General features: G+C 41.5%; 2 protein-coding genes across 6 annotated transcripts in view; one reads left to right on the forward strand and one right to left on the reverse strand.

Annotated features, from left to right (window-relative positions):
- The window catches only part of AP3M1 (adaptor-related protein complex 3, mu 1 subunit), a 30137-nt gene extending 27101 nt beyond the window's left edge, over window positions 1-3036 (reverse strand). For 2 of the 4 annotated variants that reach the window (XM_011991168.1, XM_011991166.1), the window contains exon 1: window positions 2720-3036. The gene's annotated coding sequence lies outside the window, so the exon portion shown is untranslated. Of the gene's footprint in view, window positions 1-2345; window positions 2462-2719 lie in introns of all 4 variants that reach the window. The other 2 variants (XM_011991167.1, XM_011991165.1) reach the window with 2 other exon arrangements.
- A 115-nt stretch (window positions 3037-3151) lies between these two features.
- Window positions 3152-24163, forward strand: part of ADK (adenosine kinase) — a 636511-nt gene continuing 615499 nt past the window's right edge. For both annotated transcript variants that reach the window (XM_011991173.1, XM_011991170.1), the window contains exon 1: window positions 3152-3311. In XM_011991173.1, the coding sequence (XP_011846563.1) occupies window positions 3247-3311 (65 nt within the window). In that variant the 5' untranslated portion in view covers window positions 3152-3246. The remainder of the gene's footprint in view (window positions 3312-24163) is intronic.

Genomic DNA, 24163 nt, shown 5'->3' on the forward strand with positions numbered 1-24163 from the left:
AAAAAAAAAAAAAAAAAAAAAAAAAAAGGAGTTTTGGTGGTAGTTCAGTGGAATGCTAGAAATAAGTGGGCTGGGAAATAAACAGCAAGAGGTGTAAAAAAAAATAGAGATATGTAGAGTAGATTCAAGAAGTCTAGCTGTGAAGAGGATGAAAAGACAGGAAAATAAATGCAGCAGTTCATAAAGTGAAGGAAGAATACATTTAAATGCTAAAGGAAAGGTGTGAATAGAGGGGAAAAAGCTGACACAGGAGAGAGGGAAAAACGGAAAGAGGACCCTGACACAGCAGGATAGCATGCTACTGGGAGACTAGGTGAAAGAGTTTGCCTTCTCTAAGGAGAAGGAACACTTTCTACTCTTCAGATTGAAGGGAAGGTTTGTATACTTGACTGCAGGCAGATGATGGTTCTCCTTCTCTGTGTAATGGGAGAGAGGTCATTTCCAAAGGGAGGGAGAAATCCTCTTCTCTGTAAATACCATGTGCTACTCGTGAATTGACATAGTACTGAGCTACTTAAAAATATTTAGCCTGCAAAGAACTCCAATAGAGTATGTGTATATGTATTTTTTTAAGAGTTAGGGTCTCGCTTTGCTGCCCAGGCTGAAGTGCAGTGGACCAATCATAGCTCACTATTACTTTGAACTCCTGGGCTCAAGTGATCCTTCTGCCTCATTCTGCCTACACCTCCTGAGTAGTCAGGACTACAACCATGCGCCACTAAGTCTGGCTAATGTTTAAATTTTTTGTAGAGATGGAGTCTCGCTATGCTGCCCAGGCTGATCTCCAACTCCCGGCCTCAAGTGATTTTCCCGCCTCACCCACCCAAAGTGCTAGGATTACAGGTGTAAGCTACTGCACTCTGTCTGCCAACAGTATATTGTTTTTTGTTTTTTTTTTTTGTTTGTTTGTTGTTTTGAGACGGAGTCTCACTCTGTTGCCAGGCTGGAGTGCAGTGGCACGATCTCAGCTTACCACAACCTCCGCCTGCCGGGTTCAAGCGATTCTCCTGTCTCAGCTTCCCGAGTAGCTGGGACTACAGGCACATGCCACCACGCCCATATAATTTTTGTATTTTTAGTAGTGACAGGGTTTCTCCATGTTTGCCAGGATGGTCTCAATCTCTTGACCTCGTGATCCACCTGCCTCAGCCTCCCAAAGTGCTGGGATTATAGGCATGAGCCATACTGTGCCTGGCCATATATTATATTAAATGGTTAGAAATAAAAATCATAAGATTAAGAAAACCTAATCTTGTTGCAAAGAGAGCTTTCCTAAAGATACGTAAGGTCTTTTTTTTTTTTTTTTTTTCCGGGGCAGAGTCCCACTCTGTCGCTCAGGGTAGAGTGCAGTGGAGAGGTCTCAGCTTACTGCAACTTCCGCCTCCCGGGTTCAAGGGATTCTCCTGCCTCAGCCTCCCAAGTAGCTGGGACTATAGGTGCGTGCCACCACATCTGGCTAATTTTTTGTATTTTTTGTAGAGACAGGGTTTCACTATGTTGGCCAGGCTGGTCTCGAACTCCTGACATCGTGATCTGCCCGCCTCAGCCTCCCAAAGTGCTGAGATTACAGGCGCCTGGCCAAGATACGTAAGTTTAAGATAATTCATTTCTCCTATAGTGTCAATAGAAACTGTCACTCTGCCTTTCCCAAATTAATCCTTTCACTTGTAACTTGATCCCATTCCTTTCCTTCTCTTCTGGGAGGTAAGACTTTTTCTTGAATCTTCAAATAGTTGCTTGCTTCCTGCCCCCAAATAGATATCTTGTATTCTTTAAAACAAACCCCAAACTTTCCCCCACCTTGCCACTCTCAATAATCTTGCTTCATGCACCAAATGATGAAGGATTAGTCTACACTTGCAGTCTTTCCTCAGTTACTATTAAAGCATCTCTCTCAAATAGCTCAATGACTTTCTAATTATAAAATCCAACGACCTATTCTGATTTCAGCTTCCTCCTCTGGCCATTGCAGCATTTTATGTCATTGATAACTTTCTCCTAAACAAAAATACTTCTTACCCTTTTATATGAAACTTCATCTGCTTTGGGTTTCACCTTGAAAGTCTTTCGGGCTTAATTCTCACAATTTTTTTTAAAAGTCTTTCTACAATCTCCATGTAAACCACTTTCAAATTCGGTAAAACTCAAACTCCGTAAAATTCCTCCTCCTGTCAGTGACACCATCTTCTTAATCACATAAGGCTGTAAGCTTCGGGTTCAAATTTACCAAATACCAACAGCCACATCGCCCGTCACTTTTCCATACTCACTGCCACCTGCTCAGCTTAGAACTCCGTTATCTCTCTCCTGAAGAACTGCAATACCCTTCTCACTGCATTCCTCACCCCAGGCTCTTCCAGGCACCACCCATTAACAGGACGTCCGCTCAGGTCCTTTTGGGGTTTTGTCCTCCAGAGCAGAAACCTGGGACTGAGATTCCTGCCGTCTGTACTCCAGCTCACTACAGAGGGGGGACCCAGGAAGCTCGACCTCCGGGGCTCAGGCGCCTGACAACACTAGGCTGCAGGTGGACCGCTCCCTTCCGGCCTTGCTGGCGAGAAAGCCCGGAAGGCGGGCAGTGGGGGGAAGCCAGGCCCTGGCCCACGGCACCAAAGACGCTCCTAGAGCCCAGATCGGAGTCGGGGGCCCCAGCTATTCAGCCTACTCCCGGGTTTTGGAGCTGTCCCCAATCCACATATTTCCCGCCCCTCACACTCACCCCAACACCTGTGCCAGTCAGTGATTCGGCGCCGGGTCCTCTCCCGACCGAAGCTGAGGAAGCTGAGAAGGCCGCGAGGACCCGCAGCCGGAGTGCCCAGGGAGATTGCCTGATTAACAGCTTCAAAGGCACCGACTCTGTCTACCATATTAGAAAGATTAAATATGCCGGAAGACCGTAAATGAGAGGAAAGACGTCTGTTGAGGTTTAGTATCTAAATCTTCTACATCATCCAGGACCTACAAAAATGGTAGGTTTCTCACCATCTAGATTCAGGCGGTTATCCGCGGCCTAACTCAGTCTGGGGTCCCATATGGCAGGGGAGGCGGGGTCAGGAATGGGCGGGGCATTCGCTGTCGGTGGTGAGGAATAGAGCCAATGATTGTGGATGACAGCGGCACAGAATGGGCGGAGTCTGGAGGGGCGGGATTTGGAGAGGAGAAGGCGGTGATGCGAAGAGGTGGGGGGGGTCAGAGAGTATATGGCAGAGGTGGGCTGTAGAACCAAAGTAGGGTGGGAGCGCAAAGATGGCAGCTGCTGAGGAGGAGCCGAAGCCCAAAAAGCTGAAGGTGGAGACGCCGCAAGCGCTGAGGTGAGCGCTGCCCGACTTGGGGAGGAGGGTGACAGCGCCTGCTGCAAGCAAGCCCGGGCCCACGTGGGGTTTCGCGGCTCCGGCGCTGGGTGGTGTCTCTCACTGCCCGCTTGGGGCCAACACGCAAGACCTGCCGCGCGGGGAGCTGTCTGTCTGGCCGCGACCCCTTGCCGGACGTTCTCTCAGTTTGGCCGAGTCGCCGCCTGTCTGGTGCAGCTCCGGCTCCAGCAGCCCTTGGCCAATCGTGGCCGGCGGAGGGGGGGCGAGCCGGCTGCCTGCGCCACCTGCGAGCAAGCCCAGGCTGGGCTGGTGCGACCCCGGAGGGCCGGACCGGAGCTGCGTCTTTACGCGGCTGCTTTCTCTTCCTGGGGGATGGCAGGGAGGAGGCTCGGCAACTGCTCTACTCTGGGGCGAAGTCAGAATTTTTGGGGATTTTTCGGAAAGTGTTGCGGGAGGGCACGTTGACCTTCCTTTTCGTACACATTCTGAAAGCCCGCACCTTTGAGGACCCTCTACCAGTGACCCAGACCCCTCCGAGGCTTTGCAGGGGCAGCATTTGGATGAATGGATAGGAAAAGTTGATTTTTCTTTTTTATTTGCACTTTTTGGCAGCAACGGAGACAGTGCTGCCCCTAACACCTGCCTCACATGTGATTGATGTTGCAACTTTTACTTATAAAGAGTCATTTGTTAAAATATCCCTTCCTAATAAGTATAAAGTGAAGCAGGCAGTCTTTGATGATTTGGAAATGTTCGTTGAAAGGCAGCGATTTTTTTTTTCCATCTTAAAATAGGCATATCAAACTGATTGAAAAGTATTGGGACACTCCTGATTATACAAGACGTATCCCATTTCTTCCTGTATCACTTTTCTTCACCTCCAAAAGAAAGAATCACAATTGAAAAGAAAAGAACACTTAGGGGCCTGGTGGTGTGTTCATCTGCTTTGGAGGGTGAACAAATCCCTGCCAGTACCTTTAATGTATTCCTACTACCCTCAAAGGGTTAGCGTGTCTACCTTATACCAAGAACATAAACTTTAAAATAAAAACCCTCTGGATATTCTATTTTTATTTTAAATATTCAAGCTATATGCAGAATAAAGAGCAAGGGCTTTTGAATCAGACCTACCTGAGTTCAAGGCATGTGCTTTCCCTACTCTGCCCTTTATTAGAATATTTCCTTTATAAGGCACCTCCTTCGCCAAACTGGAAGACAGATGCAACTTTTCCCTACCATCCTACTAAACATACAACCCTTAGATTTCCTTAGATTTTTCCTTAATAAAAATAATTATATATAATGCTGATCCATTTTCACTGTGTTTTCCTATTATCTTGTTGGACAGTTCTGTGATCAAAGGAAGGCAAGAATTATGCCTATTTTACAATTGAAGATATTGAAGTCCAAATAAAACAATTAGTACAGGGACAGAAATAAGAACTAGCTGAGCATCCTTTCTTATACCTGCAGTCCTGGTGCTTTGTGAGGCTGGGGTGAGAGCATTCCTTAGGCAACCAAAATTCACTTTATACAATATGAACTTAATGCCACCTGTAGACATGAAGTTAAAAGCTTAGACATTCGAGTAGTGGGACAAATCTCTAATTTTGTGGGGAGACATTTTAGGATTGGCTATTATTACTTTTATTATATTAGTTTGACTTTCAGACTCAAAGTGTGAGAATGCATTGAGTATTTACACTGAATTAATTTATGATGACTTGCTTGACAGGGGATTGCTACTAGTTTTGGTTAAGGAGAATGGGTTATAAAGACTAAGCATAATTTAATGTTCAGCATCAGTGGGAATGGATAATGAGATATATTTGTAGATGTCAGGGAAAATATTTAGGAGATTTAGGGATTTCTGAGAATTTGGTCAGCTCTGGGACAGTAATTCTCCACCAGGGGAAATTTTGCCCTCCAAGGGACATTTGGCATGGTCTAGAAAGGTATTTTTGGTAGGGAGAGCTATTAGCACCAAGTGGGTGGAATTCAGGGATGCCGCTAAACATCCTATGTAGGACAACCCCCACAACAAAGAATTATCTGGCCAAATATGTCAACGGTGTTGAGGTTGAGAAATCTGTTCTAGAGGGAGCATCTGACAAGGCTAGTCTGCCTTTCTCAAATATCTATTATTTTTCTAGGCTTGGTTACTTTTCAGCGTATAACAGTTGCTTACAAAGAAAGAATCAGGCTCTAACATGTTTTCAGGTGGGATTAGGGGAAAGAAGGGAACATTACTTGAGTGCTAGACATTATATTATGTGCTGTATATATGTTATCTCTTTTAACCCTCCCAGTGACCCATGAGGTAGGAGCAATGATTCCTGTGTTACAGACGAGGTATTTTATGATGAAAGAAGTGGAGAAACATTTTTGGGAACTGCTCCCTAGATGAAGGTGTTCCATGATGATCACTTATATTTAAGACAACTTAGTTTTCTTTTCTCTCCTTTGGAAATCTCATCCAAGTTCGTTTCTTTAGCGATCGCCTCTTAAGAGGATACAGTGCCTTCCAAGGCTTGTTGAGCACATGCCGAGTCTTTAACTTCAGTTTGTCTTTCAAGTACATGCTATTCTAGACGTAGTGTTAAAAACTGGATATATGTATAGAGAAAGAGGTAAGGCACAGGTACCATCCTCTTGGTGGGAAATAAGTGGGGTTTGTGAAAATGACACTTGAGTATTCTTAAAGATGACTAGGGGTTAACCAGTCATCTGTGACTGTAGGGTATCTGTGAAGTAGGGTATCTGCCTTATAGGAAAGTTTGTTTGGTGGCAAAACTGGGAGAGAGCTGCCTCTGTTGGGGAAGTGCAGATAGTCTGACTGAAGCAGAGATGTAGGGGGTCCAGGCTTTGTATTAGACACTCTCACATGTGTCCTTTCTATCTCTATGCCTCTCAGTTCTCAGCTCTTAATTTAATATATTTTTTTGAGACGGAGTCTGACTCTGGTGCACAGGTTGGAGTACAGTGGCACCATCTCGGCTCACTGCAACCTCCCAACTCCTGGATTCAAGCAATTCTACTGCGTCCGCCTCCCAAGTAGCTGGGATTACAGGCGTGCACCACTATGCCTGGCTAATTTTTGTATTTTTAGTAAAGATGGGATTTCGTCATGTTGGCTAGGCTGGTCTTGAACTTCTGACCTCAAGCGATCTGCCTGTCTCAGCCTCCCAAAGTGTTGGGATTACAGGTGTGAGCCACCGCGCCTGGCCTTCCCAGACCTTAATTTTAACTGTCTGCTGAATATGTGCTTCTGAGTGACTTTCTGACATTTTGAAGTCATATATACCAAACTAAATTATCTGTTGTCCTGAATCTGTGCATTTTTCCATATTTCCTGCATCTGTTAATGGCACCAGTAACCTCTTTTACTCCAAAGTCTGAGACCTAGATATTTGACTCATTTTACATCCACATTATAATGTCTTTCCTTTTCCATTCCTGCTGCCGCAACTTACGTTTAGACTTTTATCTTTTGCTTAGATTTTGTTTTGACTTCCTAAGCAGTGTCCTTACCTTCAGCCTCAAGTTCTGCCTGCTTTTCTTTAGGCATAGCTCTACTTATTCATCACAGCAAATATTTGTAAGCTCTGAAGTTGATGTTAGGAAACGTTGAATCCTGAAAGCCCACATTATTACTCCATCTGACATTAGCAATTAAGGATTATTAAGGATCATGACTTTTAATAGTACTAAAAAGGAAACAAACTACAGTTCTGTAATCAGCAAATATTGAGCTTTTCTCAAATATTGCTTCCTAACTATTTCACTTCCATGGACCCCTTTTATTATTTTCCTCTATCTCCTACCTCATTATGGACTCTGTGTTTTAAAATTAAACCTAGGGGCTGGGCGTGGTGGCTTATGCCTATAATGCAGCACTTTGGGAGGCCTAGGTGGGAGGTTCACTTGAATCCAGAAGTTCAAGACCAGTCTGGGCAACAAAATGAGACCCTCGAATCTTAAAAAAAAAAAAAACTAGCTGGACATGGCGGCATATGCCTGTGGTCCCTGTGGAGGCTGAGGCAGGAGGATTCCTTGGCTTCCCAAAGTGCTGGGATTACAGGCGTGAGCCACCACGCCTGGCCTTAATTAATCTTTATTACATAGAGTGGCACTGATAACTTTCATTTTTCTAGACCCTGTACTTTTAATAATGCAGCCTAAAATTGAGCTTGACTACTATTTTCTTTTTCCATCATGATAAACTACTATTGAAAGAGTTTGGTTATTTTTGGACGATATTGCATGCCTTTTACTTATATTCACTAATTTAATCCTTTAAGATTAAGGCTTTGGGCTATGGAGGAATGGAAAACAAAAGTCCCCTGACACACTTAGTATGAATGCCTCAATAAGATCCTTTCCTGGGCAATATATTCTAGTGTAGCATGAGGGTGGCAGAGAGAGCCAGAGGAAAGCCCTGCATGGATGGTTCTGGGTATCCAGGGACAATCATGGAAGTGCTTGAAACTCAGGGAAAGTGGGAAGGGCCTTAGGAAAACGAGGGCATTGAAGACTATGTTTCTTATTTTGGGTATAGGCCTAGACTGAATATTCAGCCTCAAATAAAACATGGCTGATGTGCTGCTTTTTACCTGGAATGTATCTTCGCTTTATTTCCATCATTTAAAATCCTGGCCACATGGGGTGGCTCATGCCTTTAATCCCAGCACTTTGGGAGGCCAAGTGGGAGGATTGCTTGAGGCCAGGAGTTCTAGACTGGCCTGGGCAACATAGTGAGACCCTGTCTCTACAAAAATAAACTTAGCCAGGCATGGCAGCAGGTTCCTGTAGTCCCAGCCACTCTGGAAGCTGAGGCACTGGCACTACTACATTCCAGCCTGGGTAGCAGCAAGACCCTGTCTCAAAAAAAGAAAACAAAATATCTTGCCTGTGTACAGTGTTTACAGCTAGGTGGGGGGGGAAAAAGAATCAAAATTTTAAAGAGCCATCTGGTCAGAATGGATCCCAATAGAGCAGTGGTTAAGAGCATGGTCTCTGGCATCAGCTGCCTGGTTTGACTCTTAATCTATATTAGCTAGTGCTCTTGGGAAGACGGCCTACTTGCCCCATACCTCTCTTTTCTCACCTGTAAAATGGGTATAGTGATAGTACGAACCTCATAAGGATATTGAGAGGCAAATGCAGCAATTAAAAATTTAAAAAGGAAAGGAAAAGATATAGATATACTCAAGAACAAGATAAACATCTCCAGGGACCAAGAACAGAAAAGAAACATGCAGTTAGACTCTGGGTTCAGGAGCTGGTAGAAATAACATGTAGGGTAACTGGGGTCAGATACTCTGTATGAAACTGAAGCTGGGCTGAGACTGCATGAAAGAAGGCTGAAAACATCTGCTCCTGGTTGTTGCTTCAAAAAGCTGTGGACCTGGAGTGAAGATACAGAAGTGGCTAAGCTGCCAGATGGCTCAGAGTCAGGAACTGTGGTTTCCCCACCATCACCTAGTACAAGAGCACCGAGCTTGGAGGTTGTGGACTCTGAAAGATGGGTGGCCTATCACAGAACCCCTGGGAAAAGAGGGAAAGTCTGAGCCTATAAACACACGAGGAAGACCATTACTTAGAAAATTAACACAATTACCAGGAGATAAATTCACAAAAAATCTGATGGAAATATGGGTAATTTCAAAACAATTGTAAGTATTTTAAAGATCCTTTAAAAAGATAAATAATGGTCATAAAAAAGCATGAATCAAAAATACGTAGATATGAAATTGATGGCTATATTAAAGAAAAAATGGAATTAATGAAATAAAAAAAATAGGTCAGTTAAACTCTAGACCAGAAAAATTTGAAGGGAAAATTAGTGAATTGGAAGAAAGTACCCAGATGTATCACACAGAAATAAATAGGAATTAACAAATATGAGCTGGGTGCGGTGGCTCATGCCTATAATCCCAGCACTTTGGGAGGCCAAGGTGGGCGGATCACCTGAGGTTGGGAGTTTGAGACCAGCCTGACCAACATGGAGAAACTCCATCTTTACTTAAAAAAAAAAAATGCAAAATTAGCTGGATGTGGTGGTCCATGCCTATAATCCCAGCTACTCAGGGGGCTGAGGCAGGAGAATCTCTTGAACCTGGGAAGCGGAGGTTGGGGTGAGCTGAGATCATGCCATTGCACTTCAGCCTGGGCAACAGCACAACTCCATAGTTTGGGAGGCACCAACTTACATCTAAGTGGGAGTTCCAAAAAGAGGAAATAATGTGAATGGTGGAGAAGCCAGGTTAGAAGAGCTGATGGCTGAGAATTTACCAAAATTTCAGAAAGACCAGTTCTCAGCTTGAAAGGGCATTATATGTATCTAGTAAGATGGAAACAAAAATACACACTAAAACTACAGAGATTTTCTTGCTAATTATATTAATGTATCTATTATAGAAAGAATGTGAAAATTTAGACACTCCAAATTTAATAGTGAGCATCTTTAGGTGGAATAATTATGAGGTCTAAAAAAGAATCTCGTATTTTCCAATGTTTCTACACTGAACGTATTAGGACTCTTGCTTTTAAGCTGGAGAAACTTGAAGTACGCTGAATATATAAGTGGCCAAGTGCTGAGTGGCTAAGTATCACTTTTACAGAATGGACCTCTGGGATACCAAATACATCTGAAACTTGGTAAAATAATTATTATGACTTTATCATAGGCTATAATCTTTTAATCTGTATTTCTGAAATCCCAAAGCTCTGGAAGCTGGAAGTTTTTTAAAAAGTTTGAGATGAATTAATTTGGCAGCAAAATTTAAACTGATGTAAAGGTGTCAGTAGTATTTATTTGTCTGACACAAATGTATGTGCTTTGCTATGGCACTATTAGACTGTTAATGACATGCCACATGAATTCCTCCTGGGTGTTCTACAAAATATATAGTGCTGTGTTACCTTCCTAAAATCCATAAAATTCTGAATTCCAAAACATACCCTGCCCCAAGGATTTAAGAAAGGGATTGTGGACTCTTGTTACTTATTTATACTTTACTTTTAAAATTTGGCTACTATGCAGGAACAATAATTTCTCATCAGAGTCAGTTCCTAGATTTTTTTCTCTAGGCACTGTTCTGCACTTCTATGATACTAAGTAGATGCTCATTTTGAAGATACTTTTTGGCTAGCTCTACCATAATACCAGTACAGTTGATATCACTGAGTTATTAGGGCTTTTCTTTCTCTCCAGTAGTAACAGAAAAGACAGACTTCTCTTCAACGTTTGAACTTGAAGATTTGGAAGGCTATTTTACGAAATGGTCTCACAAACTGAAGTTTCACATACTGCTTGAAGAAGATACATTCTGATGATTTTTCAAAGCAGATTTAGAGTTGTTGCTCTCATTTATGTGTATTATTTCTGATATCGTTTGTACTTTTGGCTTCATACCATTTCTTTAAAAATTTAGTTCATAAACTTCAGATCCAGAAGCAGTGTGATTAGTCTTCGATATAAGAACATCTGAATTTCTATTTGCATTTTTACTTTCATTGCATGCGTGCTGACTTTAGTATTTTCTTTACAATTTAGAAGATATATATGTATAGCAATTATGTAAGAAATTCTTGCCTTCTGCAAGCACAACAGTTTCGTTACTGTATTAACACAGTCTCACCATTTTGTCAGCAAGCCACATGGTTAGTAGTGAGTCTTACTATTTTGCTATGTTACCTGCAAACAGGATTGCAGATGTCAAGGTAGCTTGTGTGATCGTTGGTCACTCACTGAATTAGGGATTATCAGAAATTATATTGAAGTAGTCACTTGGCTACTTGCCTTCTACATGCTTAGACTAGACTTTGGTTCATACTTAGAACCATTTTGAAGTCTCTGAGAGACTCAGTTGACTAGAGTCTTGCTCTGTCACCCAGGCTGGAGTGCAGTGGCACGATCTCAGCTCACTGCAACATCCGCCTCCTGGGTTCAAGCAATTCTCCTGCCTCAGCCTCCCGAGTAGCTGGGATTACAGGCATGCACCACCATGCCCAGCTAATTTTTGTATTTTTAGTACAGACTAGGTTTCACAATGGTGGCCAGGCTGGTCTCAAACACCTGACCTCAGGTGATCTGCCTGCCTTAGCCTCCCAACGTGCTGGGATTACAGGTGTGAGCCACCACACCCAGCCTAAAGTCCATCTAAATATGACTCAATCTAGGAGTTCACTGCTTGTCTCTGTTGTCCTTTAGATTCAATTTATCTCTCACATAGGCCATTTCAGTGTAACAAGATGGCAGTTCTCAACTCCAAGCCAAAAATCTCATGAGTCCAAAGGAAGAGAGTTTTTCTATATCCTTGTATGAGTTTTGAGAGAAATTTGGTTCTGCCTGTGTTACACACTACCTTGAACCAGTTGAGGTAGGAGGTGGGACTCAACTCTGGAGGTGGGGCTCAGACACTGGACCAAATTGAGGGCTAGCTAAAACAGAGACAGATTGGAAGCAGCTTTTCGTAAGTCACACTCACTAATGTGCCATGTCAGTTTACCATTGCCATGGCAACACCTGGAAGTTAGCATCCCTTTCCATGACAATGTCCTGGAAGTTACCACCCTTTTCCTAGAAATTTCTGCATAATCTGCCTCTTAACTTGTATATAATTAAAATTGGGTATAAATATGACCACAGAACTGCTTCTGAGCTGCTACTCTGGGCATACTGCCTATGGGGTAGCCCTGCTCTGCAAGGGGCAGTACCTTTGCCGATGCTTTACGCTGCTGCTTCAATAAAAGTTGCTAACACACCACCGGCCGACCCTTGAATTTTTTCCTGGATGAAGCCAAGCACCGTCCTGGGCTAAGCCCCAGTTCTGGGGCTTGCCTGTCCTGCATTACAATCACTGTATCAGAGGTGGAGATTTGGGATGGCCTTGGATACATTCTCACTGTCTGCCTATCTGTTGTGTGCATGCATGCAGGTGGGGTGTGTGTGTGTGTGTGTGTAGGTAGTACTAGTGTATATGGGGAGCCAGTGAGTGTAGGCATTGTTCATATATGGGGGGGAATGGATGGGTGTTGAGGGGTACACTGTAATCAACAACTCGGACAGGACCTTGTAAAGTGAGGGAGGTAGTGTCATTCCCTCAGCAAGAGAAAAATCCATTTTAGCATGTACATTATTGATTAAAACAATCTTCCTCTTCTACCCTTCCAAGAAACCCAACAACCTCAGTCTTCAAGGTCTAGCCAAATTATCTCTTCTCTATAAAACTTTTCTACTCACCAAACCTAGAAATGGCTTCTCCTCTGACTGTTTGTACTTTATACTTTGCATTATTGCAATGTACAGTATGTGCATGTTTTATCTCAGCTATTGCTACTTGAAGTTGGGAAACTAGTTGAATAACTCTTAGTTCCTCATAATTGATCACTTCATTGCAATATAACAGGCTCTGAATTTCTGTTGAATCAATGAATTCCTATTTATTTCTTTTTTTGAGATGAAGTCTCGCTCTGCCGTCCAGGCTGGAGTTCAGTGGCATGATCTTGGCTCACTGCAACCTTCACCTCTCGGGTTCAAGCAATTCTGCCTCAGCCTCCCGAGTAGCCGGGACTACAAGTGCACACCACCCCACCTGGCTAAAATTTTTTTTTTTTTTTTTTGTATTTTTAGTAGAGACGGGGTTTCACTATGTTAGCCAGTATGGTCTCGATCTCCTGACCTTGTGATCTGCCTGCCTCAGCCTCCCAAAATGCTGGGATTACAGGCGTGAGCCACCATGCCTGGCCTATTTATTTTAAAATTTTAATTAATTGTTTTTTCTTTGTAGAGACAGGGTTTCACTATGTTGCCCATGCTGGTCTTGTCCATGCCTGTCTTGAACTCCTGGCCTCAAGCGATCTTCCCCCTCAGCCTCCCAAAGTGCTGGGATTATAGGTGTGAGCCACCATGCCTGGCAGAATCAGGGAATTCTTAACTTTTTTTTTTTTTGTTGTTTGTTTTTGTTTTTTTTTTTTTTTGAGATGAGGGGGTCTTGCTGTGTTGCCTAGGCTGGAGTGCAGTAGTACAATCATGGCTCACTGCAGCTTCGACCTCCCAGGCTCAAGCAATCCTCCTATCTCAGCCTCCAGAGTACCTGGAACTACAGGGATGCACCACCGTGCCCAACTAATTAAAAAAAAATTTTATTTTTTGTAGAAATAGGGTCTTACTCTATTGCCCAGACTGGTCTTGAACTCCTGAACTCAAGCAGCCCTACTGCCTTGGCCTCCTAAAGTGGTAGGATTATAAGCATGAGCTGCATGTCTGGCCTCTTAACCCTTTAAATATTTTTTTTGTTTGTTTTTTTAGACAGAGTTTCACTCTTGTTGACCAGGCTGGAGTGTAGTGGTGCGATCTTGGCTCACTGCAACCTCCGCCTTACGGTTTCAAGCGATTCTCCTGCCTCAGCCTCCTGAGTACCTGGGATTACAGGTGCCCGCTACCACACCCGGCTCAATTTTGTATTTTTAGTAGAGATGGGGTTTCACCATGTTGGCCAGGCTAGTCTCGAATTCCAGACCTCGTGATCCACCCACCTTGGCCTCCCAAAGTGCTGGGATTACAGGTGTGAGCCACTGTGCCCGACTGCTTGTAGCGTTTAATGCTACAAAATGGATTCATGTATTGCCTGTAAATTCTTACCAATAATGGGAGTTGATGGAGAGAACTATTACCCGAAAATACTTCATGGTTCTTTGGCCTTTCATTTTTTTGTTAAATGGAGTGAGCTTGTATGCAAAATCAACCTGCTACTAAAGGATAAGAAATGTACTCCCGATTGCATTTCTTTTTTTTTTTTTTTGTGAGACAGAGTCTTGCTCAGTCGCCCAGGCTGGAGTGCAGGGGTGTGATCTCACCTTACTGCAACCTCCACCTCCCGGGTTCAAACTGTTTTCCTTCCTCAGCCTCCTGAGTAACTGGGATTACAGTCATCCGCCACCATGCCCAGCTTGTTTTTGTATTTTTGTGCTTTTAGGTTTCACCATGTTGGCCAGGCTGGTCTTGAACTCCTGACCTCAAGTGATCTGCCTGCCTTGGCCTCCCAAAGTTCTGGGATTACAGGCATGAGCCACCACGCCTGGCCCCAGATTGCGTTTCTGTTCTTTCTGGTGACCATAGTCAGCTCAATTATAATAGTCATTTCTTATATTTGTCTATGGGGAAAATTCTCTCAGAATAAATACACTTCTCCTACATAAACATTTTCTTTCTTTCTTTCTTTTTTTTTTTTTTGAGACGAGTCTTGCTCTGTCACCCAGGCTGGAGTGCAGTGGTGCGATCTCGGCTCACAGTAATAACCTCTGCCTTCCGGGTTTAAGCGATTCTCCTGCCTCAGCCTCTGAGTAGGTGGGACTACAGGCACCTGCCACCACACCCGGCTAATTTTTTGTATATTTAGTAGAGATGGGGTTTCACCGGGGTAGCCAGGATGGTCTCGATCTCCTGACCTCATGATCCACCCGCCTCGGCATCCCAAAGTGTTGGGATTACAGGCGTGAGCCACTGTGCCCGACCAACAGTAACATTTTCTTAAGGCCATGTGGTTGATGTCTTCACTCATTCTTTAATACGGTAGAATTGCTTATTTGGGGGAGGAGTAGAGTTTCTGAAATAGAGAATGTACAAAGAAGATCCCAGTGACCTGTCAGAATGATGAATCTCTTTTCTCTGGGTTAGCAAGCCCTTAATTAGTAAGGCTGTTTGCAGTGTAATTAGAACTGCACAAGCATGGAAGGTCAGTAATACTGTTCAGAATTTCATAATGTACGGTGTAACATAACGTACTGTGAAATGAATCCATAATACCACAAAATTTTTTTAAAAGAAGTTTGTCTCTATTGACTCATCCAGGAGGGAGTCACTTGAAAACAAAATAGGGCAAAAAAATCAAATTCAGATGTCTTAGGTTTTCTCAAATTCCTTTAATCTTGATATAGCAAAAGAAAGTGTTTCCTTCTCAGCCCTAGAACGGCAGTCTGAAAAACTATCTAAGTTTTTGAGGAAACAAATTGAAATACAAGAAAATTATTTCCTTTACAAATAAACAGTTCTCATGTTTGTCTTTGAGCTTAACCACATAGAGATTTAAACAGTTTGTTGTTTTATAGGCTTGACTGAGGAAGTCTTCTCCTAAAATAGAATTTTTTAAAATAGTTTTTTCTCAGCCCAGCTGAGACCTTAGTTATCATTTTTAGTTCTTAGTTTTGTTGAAGACTGAAGCCATTAAGCCATAGAAGTGATGCAGATTTATGCTGCTGGCTATATCTGTTCTCACCCACTCAGGATGAATTGATTATACTACATTTTATCATGGGATAGCATGTTGATGCATATAAAATATAGTGATGAAATTCTACTTTGTCTTGTTTTACTTAAGTGCTTGTTCCTTCAAATGTATTAAATTTGATTGTTTAGCTTTGAGATATTATAATAAAACTTGGTTACATTATTAAATTTAGTACATAGTATAAAATGTTTATTAAAAATAGTATTTTAGGCTGGATATGTTGGCTCATGCCTATAATCCCAGCAGTTTGGGAGGCCGAGGCAGGCAGGTCACTTGAGGTCAGGAGTTCAAAACCAGCCTGGTCAACATGGTGAAACCCTGTCTCTACTAAAAATACAAAAATTAGCCGGGCATGGTGGTGGGCACCTGTAGTCCCAGCTACTCGGGAGGCCGAGGCAGGAGAATTGCTTGAACCTGAGAGGCAGAGGTTGCAGTGAGCCCAGATTGCTTCACTGCACCAAAGCCTGGGCGACAGAGTGAGACTCCATCTTAAAAAAAAAAAACATTTTTTTTTAAAAAAGGAAAAATTTGTCCTTTTTTTTGAGAGGGGGGTGTATGTTCTTCTCTACATAATACATTGACTTCCTTAGGTGTATTCATCTCTGTGTTTGAATATCCTAAGCGTGTTCTGTAGAGAAATATATACATTTCTAGAATTACACTCATAGATTCTTTTCTTTGCCTAGTTTCCTCTGGAAGACGAGAATCTCTTCTTTAGCACTGTTTCCCCCATATTTGTGCAGCATTCCTACATTTTTCAATGTGAAAAAACACCACATCAGAGACCTTTGACCTCAGTTCTCTGTGAAGTTTCAATAAACTACATTCCTGAGAAGAAATGTTAGTTTCTTGTAGATACCAAGTCAAACTCAGAGATCTTTAAATGTTTTCTTTGTTGGCCAACATGTTGATTCTTTACTCTCATGGAACAGGTTAAAGCAGCCTCTCTCAGCCTTTCCCTTTGAGAAACTACTATTTCCAAAGACTGCTTGGGAATGCTGGTGGGAGTTGGGATAGGAGCAGCAGAGGGAGGAGATGCCTAAGAGTGCAAATTCACAAGTAGATTTGGAAATGTTCCCTCCTAGAGCTGAGATTTCCTGCAAGACATGGAGTTGGGGTGTGAAAGCAGCAGCAGATTTCAGTATCAGCCAGATGTGGCTTTGAAATGGTGGTTCACAGTTTCTTGTGATTTTTGAAAACTCCGAACATATTTTAGACTTTTTCGATTATTAGTGCTTGATGAGGTACTTAAAATCAGAGTGTAATATTTGGGTTGTACACTTGAGGGTATTAAAACCCAGAGAGGCTAGGTGGTATCAGTGAGGTAACACAGTAAGTTATAGCTACTAAGTATCCAAGGTGAGATTTGATCCTGAGTCTTATAAGTTACCATTGCTCTAGGCTCTGGAACAAGAAATGAAGCATCAATTTACTGGGGAGCTTTTTTTAAAAAAAATTCAGTGTAATTTTTTTTAAGATAAGAATAACATATTTGAAGAAAATGTGAAGTACTTTCACTTACATTTTCTTATTGATCTTCACAAGAAGACAACCAGGCAATCTGTTTTTAGCTGAGGAAACAGACCCAAAGAGGTTAAGAGTCCCTAAGTAGTAAACATTCATCTCACATTCAGGACCTCTGACTCATGCGTCTTGCTGTTTATGTTATGTATGAAGATAGAAATTGAGAAGTTGTCAAAGTAAATTCTGTATGTGCTAGATAAGTACACTGTTTAAAGAAATTCTGTGGCAATTGTCAATTGTGTTTTATAATCTTGTCTAGACTTGTCTCTCTCAAGTTTTCTTATTTATGCATATGTAGTTTTATCCCCCCCAAAATAATTATTTTCTTGTGGGATCTACTTAGTGGTATGGTTTGCAAATGGATTAACTCATTGAACTAGAATTATTAGTAGATTATATTTTCTTTTCTCTTGTTTTTTTTTTTGAGATGGAGGCACTCTGTTGCTCCAGGTGGGAGTGCAGTGGCCTCCTGGGTACACCTCTACCTCCTGGGTTCAAGTGATTCTCCTGACTTAGCCTCCCAAGTTGCTGGGATTACAGGCCTGCGCCACCTCACCCAGTGAATTTTTGTATTTTTAGTAGAGACGGAGTTTCACTGTGTTGGCCAGGCTGGTCTCGAACTCCTAGCCTCAGGTGATCTGCCCACCTCGGCCTCCCAAAGTGCTGAGATTACAGGCATGAACCACTGCGCCCGGCCAGTAGATTGTATTTTCTAATCAAAACTTTAGACAAGCCAATTTTGCCTGTGTTTAATTAAAATGTTCTAGTTAAGAACAATTTATTAGTACTATTTTTTGAGATGGGGTCTTACTCGGTTGCAGAGGCTGTAGTGCAGTTGAATGATCTTAGCTCACTAACATTTGCCTCTGGGCTCAAGACATCTTCCCACTGCAGGCTCCTAAGTAGCTGAGACCACAGGCTTGTGTCACCACGCCTGACTAATTTTTGTATTTTTTGTAGAGATGGGGTTTTGTCATGTCACCCAGGCTGGTCTGGAACTCCTGGCCTCAAGTGTTCTGCCCACGTTGGCTACTTAGGAGGCTGAGTCAGGAGAATCGCTTGAACTCAGAAGGTGGAAGTTGCAATGAGCCAAGATTGCGCCACTGCACTCCAGCCTGGGTGGTAAAGCAAGACTCCGTCTCAAAAAAAAACCCAAAAAAATTAAAATAGGAAAAGTCTCAGTTCCTCTTAGCTATTTCTGATTGCTACATGACTTCCATGAAGCTTTTTAAGCTTTCACTCAGTTCTGAGGTGTGTATATGAGCCTATGAGGAACTTCTGGTTACAAACTATAATACCTATTGGCTTTTAGCATGGTGTAAGGAAAAGAGCTTTGGATTAGGGATGAGGACACCTGGGTCCTATTAAGGTGTCTGTCTGGATTGTGAAGGCACCTGTGAAGTGAGTTGTATAGACTAAAATGTTTTCCAAACTACTTCATGAGCCTTTTTGAGTATTGCACAAGTGGTATTTTATAAATGAGAAATAGAATAAAAAATATTGTGCATTGAGTATGTAAGAGGTAAGTATTGCTCTGTGAATCATTGTTTCAGTTATATGTACAGGGTACTGGGTTACAATGTAAAAAATGTATTTTTAATTAAAAAATATATAAATATAGAAAAATATAATTGAGATGAGGTCTCACTATGTTGCCCAGGCTGGTCTTGAACCCTTAAACTCAAGTGATCCTCCTGCTTCAGCCTCCCAAAATGTTAGGATAACAGGCGTGAGCCACTGCGTCTGGCCAAAAACTGTATTTTTCACACAGTTTGATTTTCTATTCCAAAATTTGGTGGCTTAAAATAACTACTTTGTTAGATGTCATGATTTTTGGATTAGGAATTCAGACACAGCTTGGCCTGTTGATTCTGTTCCATATGGTAAATAGGATCACTTGGAGGTGTTTAGCTGATAACAGGTCTGGTCTGGAGGGTCCATCTTGTCTTTATTCATTCACCTTGTGCCTTAGGGTAACTGGAGGCTTGGCTCAGCTGGGCTTCTCTTAGTGTAGTTTGAGATCCTCTGTGTGGTTTCTTCAGCTGGGTAATTGGACTTCTCACGTGGCAGCTCCAAGAGACCAAAGCAGGAGCTGGCAGCCCTCTCAAAGGCTAGCTTAGAATCTGGCATAGCATCACTTTCACTATACACTACTGGTCAGAGGAGTTCCAGGCTAGCCCAGATTTAAGAGAAGGGAACACAGACTTCTTGTCTCTAAGATATTGTTCCCATTTTAAGTCTGCCGCAATTATGTAAAATAATTTAGAAAAACATGACTGAATTGCATATCCAAGCTTTTAATTCTGTTATTGCCCTTTGAAAGATGATTAAAGTGGTTTTTCCTCCATTGGGAAATTTGTCTGCTTTTGGTAAATTTTCATAGTTCAATTTGAATATGTATGTTGTTTTTCCATGGAATACTGAGGGTTTTATGCTTTTGAAGAAATGATTTAAAGTTTAAAATGTCTTTCTCTACATTGATCTGCCGGTTTTAATTCTTTCAATAGCACTTAATGATCATTTGATGCTGTCCTTGTTTGTTACTCGATTATTCATCTTTCTCTCCTTAGAATGTAAATTCTAAAAGGGCAGCACATGTTCTTGATCTTTGCTGAATTTCTAGTGTCTCCCGTAGTAGAACAGATGCTCGATAAATATTTGTTGAGTTAATGAATGAACAATTTAAAAGATTGTGAGCTGGGTGCGTTGGCTCACGCCTGTAATCCCAGCACTTTGGGAGGCTGAGGCGGGCAGATCACGAGATCAGGAGATCGAGACCATTCTGTCTAACACAGTTAAACCCCCTCTCTACTAAAAATACAAAAAAATTAGCCAGGCGTGGTGGCGGGCGCCTGTAGTCCCAGCTACTCGAGAGGCTGAGGCAGAAGAATGGTGTGAACTCGGGAGGCGGAGCTTGCAGTGAGCTGTGCCACTGCACTCCAGCCTGGGCGACAGAGTGAGACTCTATCTCAAAAAAAAAAAAAAAAAAAAAGAAAGAATAAAAAGATTGTGAAGTATCATAGATTAGATCTATGTTGAAATGATAAAAATAAGGAAAATCTCTTTTTGAGACAGAGTCTCACTCTGTCATGCAGGCTGTAGTGCAGTGGCGTGATCTCGGCCCACTGCGACCTCCGCCTCCCTGGTTCAAGCGATTCGCCTGCCTCAGCCTCCTGAGTAGCTGGAATTACAGGCGCATGCCACCACATCCGGCTAATTTTTGTATTTTTAGTAGAGACAGGGATTTTTCCATGTTGGTCAGGCTGGTCTCGAACTCCTGACCTCGTGATCCGCCTGCCTTGGCCTTCCAAAGTGCTGTGATTACAGACGTGAGCCTCTGTGCCTGGCTAAAATAAGGAAAATCCTTTAGATAGAAAATATAGGACCAGTGCAGTGGCTCATGTCTGTAATCCCAGCACATTGAGAGACTGAGGCAAGTGGATCCCTTGAGCTCAGGAGTTTGAGACCAGCCTGGGCAACATCATGAGACCGCATCTCTACCAAAAATACAAACAATTAGCTGGGCATGGTGGCGTGCATCTGTGGTCCCAGCTACTCAGGAGGCTGGGGTGGGAGGATTGCTTGAGCCTGGGAGGCGGAAGTTGCAGTGAATCAAGATTGCACCAGTACACTCCAGCCTGCGTGACAGTGGGACCCTGTCTTAAAAAAAAAAAGGAAAAAGAAAATATATTTTATAAGGTTAGCAACAAGCTTTTGAGAAGGGCTATTCTTTATTTTTGTGATGTACTTTCTATATTTTTGTATTAAAATCCCTTTTCTGTTGTGAAATGATAGTGATATTCACTTCCATAGTTTAAAAATATGTTCTGCGCAGCATAAATAATTGATAAGCAGTGTTGTCTTGTACTTTTAGATTGGAGTTGTCTTTGAGAGTCAAAGATTTGTAGCTCACAGAAAATAAAGAAGTACTGTGTGGGTGTGCCTGGGAGAGAGTTTTGCTAAGAATTCTTACTAAATAAAGTTCAATCAGTCAAATGTTATTGTACTCTTCAAATTCTCCAGGGAAATAAATTGTCAGCTTCCATTTAAAGATTGTATTTTGTTTGAATATGTGATGTTAAAGTGAAATGTGACATATAAGAATCTAAAGATGATAATTAAAAGCAAATAAACATAATAGCATTCTTACAGTGTCTTTTGCAGGAGAGAATTAATACATTTAGCAGTGTTTCTTTGAATAAATTTGTCCATAATGAAAGCTAACTAAAATCGCATTAAAATTTATCAACTCCTTAAAAAAAATTCAATGTGTATTGAGACACAAGTAGGCACAAATATTTTCTTTCGTTGTCTAATAAGAACTTAAAGGAACCTGAGATGTCACCTATAACAAACTCCTTTGTGTTTCAGAAAAGGAAACTGATGGTCAAAGAGGTAATGATTTGTCAAAAGTAATAAAGTTATTGGTAAGTCCCGGATTCGAATCCCTTCTCATTCCCAGGCTCCTGACCTTTACATGGCTGCACACTATTTTAGGGGGACAAGTTTTAAGAAGTTTCTCTTTTTGGATATGAAATAGATTATTTAAATAATATTATTTTACTGATTTTTAAATTCATATTAAATGAGGGTATGTATTTTTAAGTAACATTCAGGGAAAACATTCCACATTCATGTTATGACAGCTGGGCTCGTCAAGGCTTTGCAAAGCTCTAAAAGTAGGATATACACTTTTAACTTTTGTCAAGTTGTGATTTAAAATTAATCGAAAAAATCATAAGGACATCTTGTTTTTGTTATTCCTGTCTTAAAGAATCTTTACACATGAAAAAATGAAATGTTTATAAAATTAGCCCAATTTGTCTAAAAATAAAGGTAGTTTTGACGGTTGTGAATTTATTTTTTTTAAAAAACTCAGGAACAAGGTTATGATTTTAAAAATGCAAGTTTTCAAAAAGGGCAGGATTAAGTTTTGTATTTTTAAGCCATTTAAAAAAGATAGTTAAAATTTAATAATTATAAAATTTATGACTATAAAACCAGTATTAGAAAATTAATAAGACAGATGAATGTAAATAAAATAAAATTATGCATAATCCTATTTTCCAGAGATAACTAATAATAACATTTAGGTGTGTTTCTTTCCAATCCTTTTTTTCTATGCATATATGCATATATGGTGTGTATTTTTTTAAACACAGTTGAGTTCATACTCTACTTCCTTTTGTTTTGCTTTTTTCATTTAACATTTTATCATGAGTATTTTCTTATGTCCTTAAAAAGTCTATGGAAACATTTTATAATAGTTCCATAACATTCTGTAGTTTATTTAACTATTACCCTATTTCTGGTTACTTAGGATATAATAAATTTTTGCTATTGTTAATGAGGCTGAAATGAGTAACTGGGTATATAAATCTTTATACACATTGGTCTCTCTTTTAATGATAGTTGCCTAAAAATTGGAATTACTGACACATATTGCCAAAAATCTTTGTAGTAGAAATGTACTAATGTATACTCCTGTTAATTTTATATGAGAGTGCTTGTTTTATCACACCCTTAACAAACTGGTTGTGTTTGAAGAGAACTTTGCTATTATTTTGGGGCCTGAAGCATTTGTTGAAGAGATTAGTGGATGGGTCCACATTTTTGTTATGCTATCTGGAGGCACTTAGCTATTTTGGATTACGTATCTGAGTGCTTTTATAGGGCCAGACTAACCACAAGATTAGATAAAATATATGGAATATTTACATACCAGTCTTACGAAGAGCAAACTATTCAGACCCACTTACCTTGATTCAACTATTCTAATTGTAAAAAGGCTACTGAAGGTTAAAAATTTCAATTGATTATTTTCTTCTAAAGTAGGATAAGCTAGGCTTTTAGGAAAAGAATAGGGTTGAAATAAATTGTTTAGAAAAGTGATCAAAAGTAGTAGTTATTCAGTATTCTCTCTCAGCTCGCTTTCTCTTTCTCTCTCTCTGTCTCTGTGTGTGTGTGTCTGTGTGTGTATTTAGAAGAAGACTAGGTGGAATGAAAAGATTAATAATAGAGCATGAAAGTCTGGGGAAGGGAAGTTGCTGTGAATAAAAGAACTTCTGCCTCTACCTGGAAAAATATATCTTTACTTTTGTCCCTACATTATTGACTCTGAAAGATCACATGAGTCCTCTTTCTTGAAATAATATTTTTGTGTTTGTAACTGCTGAAATGACTGGTACTTAAATTTTGAGAGAATAAACTTTTTGAAAGTTTTGTTGACCATTAGTGAAAAACTTTTTTTTCATTTCCTACACTACATGGATTTTTATTTTTTATTTTTTTTTAAAGACAGGGTCTTGCTCTGTTGCTCAGGCTAGGTTGCAGTGGTGCAAACACAGCTCACTGTAGCCTTGAACTCTTAGCCTCAAGCCATCCTTCCATCTGAGCCTCCCAGGTAGCTGGGACTACAGGTGAGTGGTCTCCCTATGTTGCGCAGGCTGATTTTGAACCCCTAGGCTCAAGTGATCTTCCTGCCTTGGTCTCCCTAAGTGCTGGGATTACAGGTGTGAACAATTGCTCCTGGCCAGACAGCTGATTGGCCGGGCGCAGTGGCTCACCTGTAATCCCAGCACTTTGGGAGGCCAAGGCGGGTGGATCACCTGAGGTCAGCAGTTCGAGACCAGTCTGACTAACATGGAGAAACCCCGTCTCTATTAAAAATACAAACTTAGCCGGGTATGGTGGCACATGCCTATAATCCCAGCTACTCAGGAGGTTGAGACAGGAGAATCACTTGAACCTGGGAGGCAGAGGTTGCAATGAGCCGAGATTGCGCCATTGCACCCCAGCCTGGGCAACAAGAGAGAAACTCTGTCTCAAAAAAAAAAAAGCAGATCACGAGATCGGGAGATTGAGACCATCCTGGCCAACATGGTGAAACCCCATCTCTACTAAAACACAAAAAATTGGCTGGGCCTAGTGGCGCACGCCTAGGGGATCACTTGAACCTGGGAGGCAGAGGTTGCCGTGAGCCGAGATTGTACCACTGCACTCCAGCTTGGTGACAGAGTGAGACTCCATCTCAAA

This window comes from Mandrillus leucophaeus, unplaced genomic scaffold (genome assembly GCF_000951045.1).
Source record: "Mandrillus leucophaeus isolate KB7577 unplaced genomic scaffold, Mleu.le_1.0 Scaffold39, whole genome shotgun sequence".
Classification (NCBI taxonomy): Eukaryota; Metazoa; Chordata; class Mammalia; order Primates; family Cercopithecidae; genus Mandrillus; species Mandrillus leucophaeus.